The sequence below is a fragment of the Orbicella franksi genome, chromosome 3 (genome assembly GCF_964199315.1).
Source record: "Orbicella franksi chromosome 3, jaOrbFran1.1, whole genome shotgun sequence".
NCBI lineage: Eukaryota > Metazoa > Cnidaria > Anthozoa > Scleractinia > Merulinidae > Orbicella > Orbicella franksi.
The window spans coordinates 23,857,501-23,874,901 of record NC_138147.1 but is presented as its reverse complement, the minus strand read 5'-3'; the positions used below and the strand labels follow the sequence as shown (position 1 = coordinate 23,874,901).

The 17,401-nt window shown below is 39.9% G+C and overlaps 2 protein-coding genes and 1 pseudogene across 4 annotated transcripts in view; 2 read left to right on the top strand and 1 right to left on the bottom strand.

Annotated features, from left to right (window-relative positions):
- LOC145482706 (uncharacterized) overlaps positions 1–17,401 on the top strand; it is a 162,925-nt gene that overhangs the window by 45,246 nt on the left and 100,278 nt on the right. The gene's annotated exons all lie outside the window — the stretch shown is intronic.
- On the top strand, positions 2,112–3,164 carry LOC145482424 (uncharacterized; annotated as a pseudogene).
- Positions 17,353–17,401, bottom strand: part of LOC145482423 (uncharacterized) — a 1,005-nt gene continuing 956 nt past the window's right edge. Inside the window, exon 1 of the mRNA XM_081461047.1 lies at positions 17,353–17,401. This exon is cut by the window's right edge and continues 956 nt beyond it. Within this exon, the coding sequence (XP_081317173.1) occupies positions 17,353–17,401 (49 nt within the window).

Genomic DNA, 17,401 nt, shown 5'->3' with positions numbered 1-17,401 from the left:
TGAAGAACTGAGCTGCACATCAATCCCCTACGAACCCCAATCAACAACGTGCTTGTGTTTCGGCATGTTTGGAATCAAAGCTACTGTACATACTAAAGATGAAGATGAAGCAACTAAAATGCCAACGATCACGCCAAACTCACGAGGAGATATGAATGTCAAACCACAAAAACCACAAATAGGACACTTTCAAATTCAAATCTGGCAGAAGTTTTTCTTTGATTGTATTCTTCATTTGAATATACGCAGTTCACTTCAAAGTGTGGGAAAAGGTGTCGGACGAATAGCACATCTTTAGATTGGTTGGCATAAAACATGCGAAAATTCCTCTCGTTCCGATATTGTTGAGCAGATCGATTTTCTTGTTCGCTAAGTAACTTTTTCTTAACATCACACTGTCTCTTTAGGAAGAAAAACACGGCATCAAAGTCATCAGTCAAAAAATAAATTGAAAAATGTTTCAATTTCATACACATCTCACACCAAGTGCGATACTGCTGTCAGCGCCATATTTGTTTACAAAAGCCAACTCGCATCACGTGATCTAGTAGGATGCGATGTTTCAGTAATGGCGGTTCTGCGCAAAACGTTCAAAGCTACAGCAAGCGATTGTTATGTTTCCCTAGACGACGAGGTATCCAAAGTCTCCAACAAACTAATTTTTGAGACTTTTCTAGATGTTATTGTGCAGTTACGAGCGTCATGTTCTCTTTCAAGCTGCTGGGAAATTTCATATTTGCTTCATCAATACCTTCATCGCAACATGACTGAACTTGAAGTCAACAATTACAACACATCAAGAATGGCTGTTCCGGTATTTAAATCGCCGAAAAAGTATTTCAAAATGATCGATTTGAAGGATATCAGGGTAATTCAACACTTGGCCGCCTTTAAAACTGCGTTAACAACTCTGAGCTTTCGTGACAATTTTTTGGTCGAAACAATCTCCACTCGAGCTTTGATACTTGATCATAGTAAGCTTACTATCGAGGAAAAGCCTTGCAGTAGTGATGGCGATGGAAAGGACTTCAATACAACGTGTAAAGAACACCGAACAACTGAACTTATTCTTTCAGTTGGCTTGTCAGTGCTACGATTGTCATTAGTTGTAATCATACAGTCACATGTAAATTGTAAGTTTTACTTGTAAACTTATATACATACTGTAGCAAGCTGACAACTTAACTCATTTCTTTCAGTTGTTATCTGAAAAGAGTTAAATTCACACTGATCAAAACTGGAATATACTGGAAATTTCTTTCATTTTTGTTCAATCCTAATAAGCCGTAAACTGTTTCTGGTTTATTCCAGTTTCCTGCAAGAAATCAAGCCTGGAAAAAACCGTCAATGTCTTGCAACAACTGGTAGATGTGTCAAATTCCAGCTATTTCCAGATTTTGACAGAATTCAAAACTTGCAAAACGTGGAAAAAAATTTCTGGAAAAAAGCTGGAATTTGATTCTGGAATAAAGCTGTCACATTCTAGAAATTTCTAGAAACTTCCAGACCTTGACAGAAAGCTAGAAATTTGTTTTGCAAGGGAATTGCTCCGTTTTTGAAAACAACAAAAGTGTTGTGGGTTGAACGGCAGGAAGCTCAGTGGCCTATTGTGACCCTTGCCTTTGAGAGAAGATGGAGCGAGAGGTGAACTCACCGGTTCACTCAGATCCACCCAGCAGAAAATGCAAAAGTATTTCAACGATGGTGGCGGCATCAAAAAGGTAAGGTCTTTTACACCGTTCCGGCGCAAATGCATTTGAAACATCACCACAGGTTCCCTTTGAGCCACAGAGATATGTAACCAAGTAGGGAGATTTTGTGTATAGCATAGATGTGTTATTGTTTATTCCTGGTGTGAATGATGTCTTGTGTCCTCGTATCTTTAGTTTTATATTAGTCAATGTTGATTTTGGAATTATGTCCCATACATGTAGCAGGTTCATGAAATTTGTAAAAACAGCTTGTGTTGTAAAGTGAAAACCAAAGTTCACCGACTTGTTTACTATAAATGTTTTCTTGCTCCCCTTCCCCGCTCTCATCACAGAATACTAAGAATTACAACTGCAGATTGTACGATGCTTTTGTTCTTGAGTTAATTTTTATTTTGTTGTTTAATCTCTGTTGTAACTGAGATCACCGTCATTAATGAGCTGTACCTTATTATTGTCAACTGTAGGAAAGGAACTTGTGATGGGGATGAGGAGACAGATGAGGAACAAGATCTAGAAGGTGATGACGAGAGGGATGATGATGGAAATGATGAAGCAGAGGAAGCCCTTAACCTGTTTGTGAAGAAAAGAAAGGGTAAGATCAAGAAGAAATCTGTCAGGAAGCCTAGGTGGTGTCCCAAAGCAGTTGATGACTTCATTGACATTGTTGTGACTAATGAAAATTAGAAGACAAAGTTGATTTTTACCAACAGTAAAAACCAAAAAAATGGGCAGATCTGTGAAAAAATATTAGAAGAGCTCTTAGGCCAGGGCTTTGAATAGAGGTGATTTGTTTTCATTTACTGTGCCTCAACTTCAAAGCAAATTTAAGAAGTGTGTCAGCTTCTGTAAGCAGGCAGCCCTTACCCAGAAGACTGCAACTGGAATAAAGCGCTACCAGGAAGATCATGGTTTTGGTAAGTGGTTTAAAGACCTGTTTGAAGTGGTTAAGACAAGAGACTCTTGCCAGCCTGAACAGGCATTGGAGCCTTCATCGACCAATTCGGAGAGGTCGTTTACAAGCGCAGATGGGCTTTGGGAGGAAAAGGACCTCTTTGTCCCAGTTAGAAATGCCAAGAAGAGGCAGTCAACAAAAGAAAAGCTGGATGCCACTACAATTGAAGTTATGAAACTAGTTAAAGAGGCTGTTGACAACGACCCAACTAAAGAAATGATCAATTTCATGGGGGAGGAAATGGAAAAATCCCGCGAACATGAATTAAAATTACACCAGTTAATGTTTTCCCACAGAGCAAGTAACAGCTATGATTACTATCAAGCAATGCCTTCATCTGTAAGCACTGGTATTCCATTTGGAGATACTGGATATTACCCAACTTGGAATGGGGGTTTTGGACCAGGCCCTTGAAATCAGCTGGGAATGCCAGATGGGTCTTATAGGCCTGCTACATCTACCCCAAGGATGCCATCATCAAATGATATTGTTTTGGTACAGGAAACTAGCAAACGTTCTAAAGGTAGTGGTGAAATTGTGAACAATCCCACTGTACAAAAGTAATGGAACTTTATTGATGCTTGTTATTTCTAAATATTATCATTTGAACTTGAGCAAATATAATTAATATGATAGATATGTTTCAACATTAATATATGCTACAGTTCATAATCCAAAAGACAAAGATGACAATGAAGGCTCTGAAACATTATGTGAAGAGCACATAAGACATAGTAGATGGTAAACAATTATATCAAATGGAGATTTGTTACAGTTAATATTTAGGTTTTCCTCTTTTTGTGATTTAAATATTTCAATCCTTGACAACAAAAAATGTTTATCAATATATTGAATAAGAAATTTAAAAAAACAATACCAATGATATAGAATTAATCCAATAGCCATTTGTTGCAATTATCTACTTGGGGAAAACATAATCTCTCTTTCTTGATGACTATAATATCTAAATATATATATTCAAATATATCTTTATAATATATCTTTATAATATATCTGGATGATGATTACACTTTGCATTTTTAATATATTTGCTATTATAAAATTACATAATAAACATTTCAATCAGGGGGGGGGAAATGTGGATAACAATATAAAAATTAACCAGCATAGTATGAAATTGAAAAATGTTATCAGATAAGGTTATTTATGTTTATAGTCTAATTACCTTTTAATATGAAAGTTATACCTTGATTTTTGTTCCAGAAGATAAATTCTATTAAAAGCAATTACCATAAACTCTTTAAGCCCCAATATACAAATTCTCCTTACTGGATTTTTTATGTTTCCTTTAGTTTTAGTTGGGAGAATTTGTTAAAAATTCAAGGCAATTTCAATTTGGTGATCACTTCCTGAATTCTCACAACCTTATGATTATGCATTGATACTGTGAAGAGAAATTTGATCTTCATCGCTCTTGGGCCTTAAGGGTTTTAAGTAATGTTTTTCTAGTTGTAAGGTTTAGCTTGGTGAGATTGAAGGTTGTCAGGTTCACAATCCTCATTCAGTCTTGCATTTGATACAATCATGTTGAAATAATTCGGTGAAAATAATACATTTAATTTGATTTAACACTCAATTAATTGACCTCGCTCCCAATGTGTGGCTTCATAGCTCAGTTGGTAGAGCATCGCACCGGTATCGTGGAGGTCACGGGTTCGAATCCCGTTGAAGCCCTGACTTTTTTCAGGCTTCTTCTTTCCAGTTGCTTAAATTGGAAAATTTACTGCAATGATCATACTTCACTTTCATCTACTACCGCAGTTCAAATATGAATTATTTCATATATACTTCACATCATTTCACTCACGGGAAGATATGAACTCAATTAATTGACGTCGCTCCCAATGTGTGGCTTCATAGCTCAGTTGGTAGAGCATCGCACCGGTATCGCGGAGGTCACGGGTTCGAATCCCGTTGAAGCCCTGATTTTTTTCAGGCTTCTTCTTTCCAGTTGCTTAAATTGGAAAATTTACTGCGATGATCATACTTCACTTTCATCTACTACCAAATCCCGTTGAAGCCCTGATTTTTTTCAGGCTTCTTCTTTCCAGTTGCTTAAATTGGAAAATTTACTGCGATGATCATACTTCACTTTCATCTACTACCAAATCCCGTTGAAGCCCTGATTTTTTTCAGGCTTCTTCTTTCCAGTTGCTTAAATTGGAAAATTTACTGCGATGATCATACTTCACTTTCATCTACTACGGCAGTTCAAATATGAATTATTTCATATATACTTCACATCATTTCACTCACGGGAAGATATGAACTCAATTAATTGACGTCGCTCCCAATGTGTGGCTTCATAGCTCAGTTGGTAGAGCATCGCACCGGTATCGCGGAGGTCACGGGTTTGAATCCCTTTGAAGCCCTGATTTTTTTCAGGCTTCTTCTTTCCAGTTGCTTAAATTGGAAAATTTACTGCGATGATCATACTTCACTTTCATCTACTACCAAATCCCGTTGAAGCCCTGATTTTTTTCAGGCTTCTTCTTTCCAGTTGCTTAAATTGGAAAATTTACTGCGATGATCATACTTCACTTTCATCTACTACGGCAGTTCAAATATGAATTATTTCATATATACTTCACATCATTTCACTCACGGGAAGATATGAACTCAATTAATTGACGTCGCTCCCAATGTGTGGCTTCATAGCTCAGTTGGTAGAGCATCGCACCGGTATCGCGGAGGTCACGGGTTTGAATCCCTTTGAAGCCCTGATTTTTTTCAGGCTTCTTCTTTCCAGTTGCTTAAATTGGAAAATTTACTGCGATGATCATACTTCACTTTGATTTAACACACTTTGCCAGTTTCCTTCTCAAGCCATAGTTTCTCACAAAGTGCATTCCTGACTTTATTTGCTTCCTGTGACAAATCCCTGATGCTTGAACAATTTTTCATTTGCAACAGCTTTCTTATATCTTCTCGATTTCTCTTTTGACCATGTGCATCCAAACTCAAGTCGAGCGTTTTTGAAATTGCATCTCCATGTGCAATACATATATTGTGGAGAACCATGCATGCCAATGTCATAATGCACACAGTATCTTGACTGCTTTCACATTTTTGGAGTAGCACCCTCCACTTACCCTTGAGTTGTCCATAAGCACCCTCTGTAACCATACGGGCTCTGCTTAAACGGTAATTAAAGTTGTGTTGCTGGGGTGCCAGGACTGGGTAAGTGTATGGTTTCATTAACCATGTTTGTAGAGGGAATGCAGAGTCCCTCACTATAAGTGGTGGGACAGTTACATCTGCTACAGGTTTTACAATTACTGGAATTAGGCCTTCTTGGATACGGGTCCAAAGGTCAGTTGATTTAAAAATAACTGCGTCGTGTGAATTTCCTGGAAACCCACAGCTGCCCCACACAAATCTGTAATGTGAATCTACCATTGCCATCAGCACAACAGAGAAGAAGTTCTTAAAATTATGGTATTCTTTGCATGCCTGAAGTCCTCAAGGTGGGCATTTCATAGGAATATGACAACCATCTATTGCTGCCCAGCAGCAAGGAAACTGCCAAAATTCTTCCATGTTGAGAGCTTTTTGTTTGAACTCCTCTTCAGTTTGAGGCATGTGACTTGACACAGTCTCATTCCATAAATGGTCAACCAAAACTTGACAGACTTCCTGACAGATTGAGGAGACTGGAAATTCCCAGTCCAGACATTTCTGCAATGGTATAGAGATAATCCCCTCTGCCTAGTCTGTACAGACAGATAGCAAGCCTTAGTGTCGGCGGTATCAGTTCTTCCTTCACAGTTTGCCAAATGAGAAAGGGTTCAATACGGTTCAGGATGAAATTAAATGTTTCCCAGGATGCTCTGAATGTTTTCTTAAACCTCGCCTCTGAATAGGTGTTGGTAACATTTTCCTACCAGCCAGTATTTCTTGTTAGCCGATGACAAGAATGAACTGCATGAAGAACTGATGTTCCTTTGAGAAATAAGCAACAATAGAAGGCAAGCCAAATTCAAAACTTGTCGTCTCCTGGCAAGGAGGTTATTTAATGCTAACTGCATCTTGAGGCACCTTCTTCTATCCTCTTTGATTGTGCTTGCAAGAAAAACAAACTCTTTGTTTTCACAATTTGTCTTCCCCGCAATTTTTTTCGCCATTTTGATAAGCAATAACTGCTGACCGCAGTAGAGTCAAGCTCACCTTAACAATATTAAGTTCAACTTAATTAGGTTCAACGTTTGAATCAACTGCCAAACTCAATTATTCGGGTCAACCCAAACTGGTATTAGGTTCGGCACATGTAAAGTTCGACATTTGGACCGGGCCTCAGACTCCAAACCTTGACAACCTTGTCTTGGAACCCTCTTTGGGGCAGGATGACATTTCTATAATCTTTCAGTCGTTGCTGACTTGGCAGCATAAGAACTTAACTGTTCCTTAGTTCTTCATAACATGAAGGAGACTTAATATATATAATCATGGGATGATATTGGATACCAACTGTACTACTTTTTAACAATTCAATTTTTTTGCTGCTGCCAAAACAGATTCATGAATGGTGTCATACCTAAACTACAGTCACCAACTATTAAAGTTAGATCATTACTTTGCCGGTTATCTACCAGGACTGAAGATGTTTTTATCTCTTGCTTCACTTCCTCCAGCTGGTGCTCTAGCTCAGAACATTTCAGCCATTGCATCTGCAATGTGAGCTTGGTCTTTCAGGTGCTGTACTTGCCACAGGTGCCTTGATGTGTGCTGGTTCTGACAGCTTCCTTCGCTTTGCTCTTGCTTTGAGGTCACTAGCATGTGAATAGCTCTTTCCTACCCCTGCCTCATCATCCAGGTATGTGAAGATTCTGACTCCTTGTTCATGCCAGTGCTTAACAAGGGCTTTTTGGATTTTTGTGAAAACAAAGGGGGCGGATGCCAGACTAAATGGGAGAACTGAAAAAACAAAACACTTCCTTTGCCTTTGTATTGTCCAGCTGAAACCAAGAAACTTTTGGTGGGATAGAAATATGTCCACATGATGATACCCTGATTTATTATAGTCAAACTTGAAAAACCAATCACCCAACAAGAAAATGTCACGCACTGTCCGAATGTCCTCATATTTGAACTTGAAGACTCGCAAGTACTTATTAACATAGCAGAGATCCAGGATCAACCTTTTCTTGCTACCATTCCTAACTACTCCCAGGGGACTGATAACATGAACATCCGACCGGTTTGTCTGTCACACAACCTGCAGAAAGCAATTCCATGATTTGCTCCAAGACAAAAGTTTCCTCTTCAAAAGCGGACTTGTGGTTTTTCATTTCATTCCTAGGTGGTAACTCAATGAATAGGAGGGCATAATTGTCGCTTATAATGGAAATAACCCACCGGTTAGCTTGAATTCTCTCCCAAAAACCCGAATGGTTTTTCAGCCGACCTTTTACATGGACAGGCCCCTGTGTACAACTGTTAACTAGCAAACAACAACTGGAAACAGGTGGGCTACCAACAATGGTGGAGTCCTCAACATTATCATAAACATCCTCTCTCATTTCATGTTTTGTAATTCCTAATTTACTATACAAATCAAATAAGTTGCCATTCCAAAGGGATCATCATAATCAAAATTCTGATCATATAGTTCATCGCAACCCTCTTGCTGTAGTCCACAATCAAAATGTTTTCCTGGCTGAAGACACGGGGATGGTTGCTCGGCAGTTCCGGGCAAAATGGCCTGATCCCCCACAGCAAAAACAAGACTCACTCAGCCCCAATTTGGCCTTCAGCCTGGAGGTGGGAATCACATCACGCCTAGACATGGGGGAATTCTGTTGAGAATTGTACGGGTGCTGAGGGCGAGCTGAGAGCTGTGAGCAAGGTTTAGAAGGCTTTTTTGATTCCAATTTAAGCACTTTGCTTTTCTTTACTGCACGCGTGATGTGTTTCTTGTCATCAGAGTCGCATGCAAGGGGTTCCTGGATGTAGCAACCCACGCCTCCCAGCCATATTTTTCGGCAAGCATAATATGCTTATTTCTCTCCAGTGAAAGCTTCTTACCTTCGTCAAGCGCCTCGTTACGTTCCTTCTTGTTGCTAGCGTCTGTGGCCTCCTCCAGTTTTCGAGAACTTTGGCATTCAGTTCATATTGAACTTTGTTCCTCTTGTATTTAAACTCCACCTGAGGAGATTTCGCTCGGCCAGGCTTATCGCTACGTGGGCGTGATTTCAGCTTGCTTTCGAGACATTGAAGCCGTCCTTTACTTTTATTGTGTGCCTCTAAGAGCTTCTTGGCCCAGGCTGGCATGTGTTCGGCCTCTGGTGAATCGGGAAGGACTGAGTGGCATTTCCTCAAAGGAGATCGAGAGTGGTGGCAGGAACTCCTTGAGCTACCAGAGCAATCTTCGATGTGCCGTTTTTCCATGGCATCAGGCTCCTTTCTCTTTCTTTTCCTGCCAGATTTATCTGGGCTGCGATTGTGAGGCATTAGTTGCTTAGCGGCCCTGAATTTTGGAGGCATCTTGCAGAAGAAAATAACGAAAAAAACCAAGAATAATGACAAAAGCTGGTGCTCGTATGGCAAGAAACAAAAACTGAGTCACGGGACTAGCAGGACACGTGACATCCTAACTTGGGCCCAGCCCCCCTTCAATGTGTGAGAACCTCATTTCTCGTGTCTTTCGCAAGCTCAGCTGGCGAGAAAGCCATTTCTTGTGGCTTGTTGTGGCTAGACTTTCAACTTCTTGCAGCTTCTTGCGGTTAGACTTTCAACTTCTTGAATTTCAAATGTTCTTGCGGGTAGTGTAAAAACATGACATTTTTACTTCTTGCGGCCACTTATGTGTTCTTGTGATGCAAGAACTTCTTGCCACTTCTTGCACATGCATTATTTTGGGGCTGTACTTTACATGACCTCTTTAATGGCAGTCTCTTATGGTCAGATCAGTAACATGATGCTTGCTAGGCAGAATCATGGGATGGTTAGCACTCAGCTGAATAGAGGTTCTTTCCAGACATCCATCAACACTAATGACACCATTGACCATCGCTGGGTTAAGCTTCCAAAGAGGACTAACATATCCCACAAAACTCAAATTATTTCTTTGGGTAACCAAAGTAGTGGATGGAGTCCCGGGAGAGATCCTTGCAAGAACTGCTAATTCTTTAGAGAAGGCTTATCTCTCTACCACTTTAACCACCTCTCTATTTGCTGTAACAATTTCGTCAACCGTCAGGTTTCCACTCTCCCACTCTCGGGATCGGTGACGTAAAGAATTCTTGAATTGAAGCAACCACGTGACAGAGACGTCAGAAGCTTGTAAAGGGAGGAATGACGTAGTAAGAGGGGCTGGAGACTGTCTGGAACTGGCAAGAACTCAGCAGTCCTCACCGGACATGGCCAACTTGCTGCTTGCTAGACACTCGCTGAACTCTGCATCATACATCATCCTGAGCTGGAATGACAACATTTACTGGCTACCTCTTATGAAGTTAACCTGTGCTTTTTGTGGTGCTGAGAAGGTGCTCTGGCACCCGATAAACATCCAGCCAAGGGGTCTCAAACCATGGATGGTTGGTCTCATCTTCCATTTCTCTCATTGTAGACCGAATGCCCCTCTGACATGTCGTTTCCATTAAGTATGCTAGCAGCCTTTTCTTCTCTGTCTAGTCTTGGCAAGTTTATGCCCTTTAAGTGAGGCCATTGACTTGCATCTTTATCTGAAGGTACACTTCACTTAGGGATGAGAAGATGGTCCACACCTTGTCCAGGAAAATAGGGTCATCACCATCAAGAGCCAACACATTCGATTTAGGTATGTTCTCACATTTATCGAAGACAGCAAGAAGTGAACAGGTCTCCCAAAAAGGCATAGGTCTCAATTTGTCAACTGTCCTCTCCACCACAAACTCTCACTGGAACTATTTCCAAACTAACACGGGATCTTCCAGATTGACAGCAACACACTGCACTTCTTGGCCAGCCCCACTGGGGCTGTTCTGTAGACCGCCCTCTGGTAAAGACTCTTGGGTGTTCCAACCAGGAGGTCTTTTGACACCTTCGGGTGCAGGAGGCAGTAAATGAAGGAGTGAATGATGGTGTTGTCTGCAACCACTGAAAATGCACAACTTTGCCATTCTACATCGTCTAGCAAAGTGATTTACTCTCAGGCAGTTGGCACACAATTTCCTGGTCGACTCAAACTCTTTTTGTTTGTCAAAGGCCTTGTCTCCGAAGTTAAAGTATCTTTCCAAACTGTGCATGCCGTTGCAGAACAGGCAAGAGAGAAATGCACTTGAACCTTGGGCAACAGGACTGAGGGCAGGTTAGCCAAGTAACATGCCTTCTAGGGCACATACACCATTTGCTGACTGAAATCCGAGAGGTGTCGCAAAAGTGTCAAAATTTAGGATTAATGCCCTTTTTCAGCCTTGCTCCCACCAGCTTAGCAAATGCAGTGTTTGCCACAGTCATTCTCCTCTCTACAAAGCTGGCAAAGTGAGAAAATTCCAGTCCTCTCTCTGCCTCGATGAGTTTGTTTGACACCTTGGCCCACTTAGCTTGGAGATGAGTTAGAAGCCTCATAACAATCCTCCTAAGTGTGTCCATAGAATTAATGACAGCCTTGTAATGTATGTGATCTGAGTTTAGGGCACAGCTCTTCATGTCGTGAGCCAATCGAGACGAGTTCTCCCAGGCGCGGATCTGAGGTCCTTTGACAACCTTGTTGATAAGCGCTCTCGCAACTGTTTACTACTGTCCAAAGTTCTTATGCAAAATCTCTTTCGCTTCTTTGTAATCTTCCTCAGGTGGTAACATCAAACAGTTCTTGATAGCATTCTTTCAGGGCTCAACACTAACGGTAGCCAACTAGCCACAAACTAGAAGAAATTAAGTTTTGACTAGTAAGTTTTCGATTTCCACTAGCCACTTTGGCTAGTCAACAAAATGAAATTGGCTAAACTACAATCATGAGCAAAAGTCCCAAGGACTTTTGTGTCCTAGATTGTAGTTTCTGTCCGCTTCAAGGAAGACAAACAAAATTTACACTTTTTTAGGAGACAAGGTCAGAATTTCATTGTGGACATGTCATGGTACCAAGCATGTGCTGTTCAGCACGTATGCAAATTTAAGTTTGTCTACTTTTCGTTGGGTGGTACGTAAACGGGGAACTGAACATGTTTTGACAAACAAGACAGCGTTTTCTGAAAGCACACATCAATGCTCTTTTTTGTTACGAAATTTTTTTCATGCGCAAAATAATGTGGAACTGTAAAGGAGTAACATTTCATTTAGCATAACAATACATGGGTGATTTGTCATTGTATCCATACTTACAAACTCACCACTACAGAAATAATTAGATGACAAAGATTTATTTCCTTCAACATTTAAACCAGCTATAGCAGTCTAATTTTGCCAACGACAGTTTACAGTATTGTTCGGAGAGTTGTTTTGCTTTTGAAACATTTCTACAGTGCCTGTTTGTGACGAAGTCTGAACAGCTTCTGAACAGGTCTCGGAGAAAAACAGGGTCCTAAATGTCTTCAGTAACTGGAATTTTTTTGTAACTAGTTTAACTACAGTATAATTACCGATGTTATGTATTAAAAAGAGTTGCTTGCATTGTGCTTTCAAGTATTGCTTGTAATTCTGTTGTTATTGGAACTACCTGAAATTTTTGCGTCATGTTAATTTTGCGAATTTCACAAATTTCGCTATTTAAAAAAAGTCACAAAATTAAAGTGACATGAACAAGTAAGTGTCGGGAACATAACACATTATGTTACTGTTGGTATATAGTACTGTCATTGTGTTTTTCTTACTTTTGACGTTATTGTACCTTTGATAAAGTCAGTTTACTAAATTCAAAGACATGTTTAAGTAACATTGCAAAGGAAATAAATTTTGTGTTGCTTAAAAACACGTAGTTAAAGTGATTCAAATACAAAATCTTAGTAAAATTGCTGAATTTAAGTGTCGCACAATATGTGCACCCCCAAATCGCGAAATAAATATGCCATGAAAATTTCATGTAATAAGGTAGCCAACCACATCGCTTGGCTAGTAAAAAAGGTTTTGGCTAGTAACATCTAAGTTATCACCAGCTACCAGGCTAGTAAGTTGAAAAGTTAGAGTTGAGCCCTGATCCTTTGCAGCGCCCTTGCAATAATGTGTTTGGTAAGAGAGTTTTTTGTCGTCCTGTTTCACTCTCCACCCTATGTTTATCTCAAAGCTCTTAATAAAGTGAGGGTACCTCTTCAGATCACCGTTGAAAGAGAGAAACTCTATTTTAGGCATTTCAATCTTCTCTAGACCAGAGACCATTAAACATACTGCTTCCTGCTGAACCTTTGAAATACTCTGCACCTCTGGGGCAATGACTAACCCTACAGGTGCATTAGGAATGTTACTGCTTGGAAGATTTTCAGTAGGCTGGAGAGGTGGGGTCTGAACTGGTCCTGGGCGATCTTTGTGACATGAGGCAAGAAATCTGCAAACAGTTTCGTGTAACATCTGCTTGTGTAGCAAGGGGAGGTCTGAAGGTCTATTACTGATATCACCATTATCACCACTGCCACCAGACAACTTGATCTGCACTTGTTCGACTTTCACACATGCATCCAGGCGCTGTCTTTCCATCTCAAGCAGTAGCCTTTGCTTTTCAAGATCATACTCCATCGCCTTTAATCTTTGCTCCTCCTCGAGTTTCTTCACTTTCAACTGAGCAACCGCAAGCCTCACCTTTGATGATTTACCCAAACTCAATCTACTTGAACCATGAAGGGGATAACCATTTGCCTAAAAACCAGCTCCTCTCTGGGATAATTAGTTGCGTGGTGTATCCCATGGAACATCACATAGAGTCACAGGCAGAGTCTTGACATTTAGGTGGAGTCCTGCAAGGAATGTACAGTGGGTGTTCCGTGGAAGCTCGCATGAAAACTCAGTTTGAGTCCTGCAAGGAACATACAGTGGGGTCTTGCATGGAATCTCGCGTGGCACTTCAGGTGAAATTATGCTTGGAATGAAAACATGCATCAATTCAGCAGAGATGAACTGCCTCGGTGAATTAAACCATTTCGTAAACTCTTCATTGAATAGGGCCTTTTTGTCAGCCTCAAGGTGATGACAACTTGCAATTGTTTCCTGTTCCTCTATATCTATCACATTCTGAAGTAAACTCTGAACCGCTGCTGCATATCTTGCAAATAAATCATCCAAAGCACTCCTCATTGACAAAGTCTTGGTGAGAGATCCTGAATTAGAACTTAAGAGTGTTATCTCCTTGTATGCTTTCATCAAATGTCCCTTAAACACAGAAACGGATCTCCATAATCGCTTGATTTCTTCTGAAAGAACGCCTTCTTTATCCAACAAAGTGTTACAGGTTAGGCTAAGAACCAATATGTAAGCGCTGAAATTCACCAGCACACACTACACGCTTATTCACAGAAGTACACCTTGAGATACTCGCTGTACAAGAAAAATGAACAGTCCCATCCCAGCATGACAGTTCTAGCAAAAAACAACAACAAAATACTGAGAAAGTGACAAAAAATGAAATAAAGGTAGCGGAAGAACTTAGAACGAACCTTATCGGTAAAACTCCATAAGGCATAAGGAAAAACATATGATACGACACCACACAGATGCTTAAATGACAAAAACAGTAACAGCAAAAGCGTAAACTAGAATAAATCAAAGGATACCTATGGCCAAACTCGTGGATTAAGTAGTCTAGAGATGAAACATGTTGGTGAACTTGCAATTATTGCTCAATTTTTAACAGCTGTTAATACAAGCTGGGTTCATACCATGCAAGGTCGCTCTTATCTCACTTGGTGTAGGCTTTGTACATATTACAAAGACATACGTCCAGAATAGCTAGTGTGGCAAAATGGTAGGTGAACATGGTGTGGTATAGGCAAAGGCCTCTTGGGTCATAGTGGACTCTAACCCTGCCCTGCCACCCCCACCCCCTCCTCCACCCAGACCGTGATGTTGATGTTTGCCTGCCTGCCGAGATTACTGGGAAAATTTGCATGTATTCAAGATTCTTTTTTCATTCTCATACAAGCTTACAGACCTTTCTCATTGCATTTCACTCAATGCTATAGATAAAGGTTTCTGGACAGCACTTGCTTTTTAATGTGGAACTGCTAGTCTTTAATTTATTGCATGTAAAATACATCGAAATAGGTAGCCTCTCAGTTTTGCAAGCATTTTCAGTGTTAAAAAAAAATCTGTCAACCCATGAGTATGTGCTTCAATGAGCTCAGAGGGATTCTTTCCTTTGTTATCTTTTCAATCAGGAAGCAAAAGAGTAAACAAGACGGGATAAAAATCATTAAACTTATCAAAGTCAAGTATTTGAGAATTTCTTTTCACAGTTATGTGCATTTCACATCCCACCTTTAGTTCAGATCAATGTACTAAAATAAACAAGACAAGTATAGAGAACGCAACTTTAATCTAAACTTAACTCAACATGAAAAACTTAGAAAAAATGCATAACTTAACTTAGCTTAACTTTTGCTTTTTGGTAATAACATTCCTGTCATTATATGTAATAGAAATGTTTTCTTGGAACAATAGTTCTGCAATATTTTCGGTCTCAACAGACTGATGGTCAAAGTCACCAAGAGTAGCTTTCAAGACTTCATCGAAAATAGTCAGTGTTTTCTTTTTATCATCGATTTCAACATTTACATTGACATACAGTTTTGTGGGACAATTAGAGGCTCTCATCATATGAGAACAGTAGTTGCATTTAACTACAATGGATTCTAGTTGAATAATGCACTTGTTACAATGACAACAGGTTTTCTACCTTTGAACTTCTTCAACTGTGCTAATCATTGGGACATGAATGGTATGTTCGTTTTCCAGTTCAGTAGGATTGCTTTCATTGAATTGAAGGGAACACAGATCAGCTTGAAAGCTTTGCTTGATGGCGGTGTTCATGGTGGAAGACAACTTCTTGGAATTATTCCAGTAACTTGTCGATAATGATGTGAATTGATACACACAGTCTATCTGCACCTGAGAAATTTGCTCATTCCACAAATCTAACATCATAGTTCCTGTGTTATCCAGAAGCGTCACCTCTGAAACTTTGTTTATACCCCTCGACTGTTGTGTGAGGACACTCTTAGGAGGAGAGACTTTCATGACTTTTGCGCAGATGGTGATGTTATCCTCTTTGGAAGCATCGTCCGTCAAGAGGTCACCGAGCCGTGTTACAGGTTGATCTGCGTCGTCACAATATTGGAACGTGTACTCCATTTCATATGGTTTGGTGAGCAAAGTCTTGTCGTTGATCACTATTTTAGTCTTGTCCGCTGTGTTATCTTTATGGGTACTCTTTTTGTTTCATGCTCGTCTAGGAGTTTTCGTTTCGCCTTCAAGTAACAAAGCGCTGGTTGGGTTGTGGAGGCGTCCGTTTGCAAGGTTAAAGTTGTATAATCTATGGTGTTCTTCTTGTTTCGCTTGAGCAGGGAGACATTATGAACGTAAGCAATTAGAACTGGACCTTCAGGACTTTTCGGAAGGGGAGTTGTCCTTCCAGTGTTCGTAGGTGATGGTCTTGCAAGCGGTTGACCAGCAGCGCTTTGAGCGCTGGTTGAAGAGGATTGCAGAGGCGGTTGACCACTAACACTTACGTTAGTGGTTGCAACAGTTGTTGGATTGCGGTTTAAAGACAATTGAATGTCTTCGACGGTGCAGTCAGGCGGCTGACAACGTCAGAGAGTACTGGTTGCGTGTTTACCATGGTCTTTCTTGCAATTTCGTGACTGCTTTCTAGCATTCGACATTTCCATCTAACCGTGCTCAACTCACAACCTACAAACAGACGGAACGATAAGAAGCACATGGCAGTATTTATAGGATGATGACGTAATGCTAGGATCGAAAACTAGAGGCTCTGATTGGTTATGTATGGATGGCTTTGATTGGCCTATTTCTAAATGTTTTTGTTTTGATTCAGAATTTCAATTTTGGAGCTTTCTACTTTTCTGCATTTGAATTGGAACTGTACGTACTTTTATTATAGAAGGCGAGCATGGATTAAGGGGAGATCAAAGAAGAAAACGTAAGATATTTTCATCTTTTAGTTTGATATTTATATTTGATATATTTGAAGACGGCTTCATGCTAAACAGACAAATACTGGCTTGTGATCACTGTAATAAGATTCGAGAACTCCGACAGACTGAAGATCATTTGGTACATTAGTATATATATGATTGATTTGTGTACGACAATCTGTTGTTTACTGGTTAAGTTGAGTATACCCTCTTTGGTTTATTAAACAATTCATTAATGTTTTGCATTGTGAAGAGCACTGATCCATCAAGTCAATATTAAAGTCACCAAGTATAATAGTAGGAGTGTTCCGGTCACAAGCTATTGTATCTAGGACGTGATTTATAGTGGTTACAAAGTTTTGAAGATTAACTTTGGCTTTTGAACGATATATGCCTATAATATGTAAATTCGGAATAGGTTCATGTATGACGCAAACAGTGATCTCTACATCATTGAAGTTACATCTGTATGGTGCAGATGTACATTTTATACTGTTTTTAATATAAAAAGCAGTGCCAAAGCAGTTGTTACATTGCTTTGTGGACAAAAGTCATTTCTAAAAAGTTTGAAATTGCCTATTTCATAGATTGCATTGTTGTCAGAGTGGCATAATCATGTTTCAACAAAGATATTGACATCAGCAGCTTGGACATTGTAATCA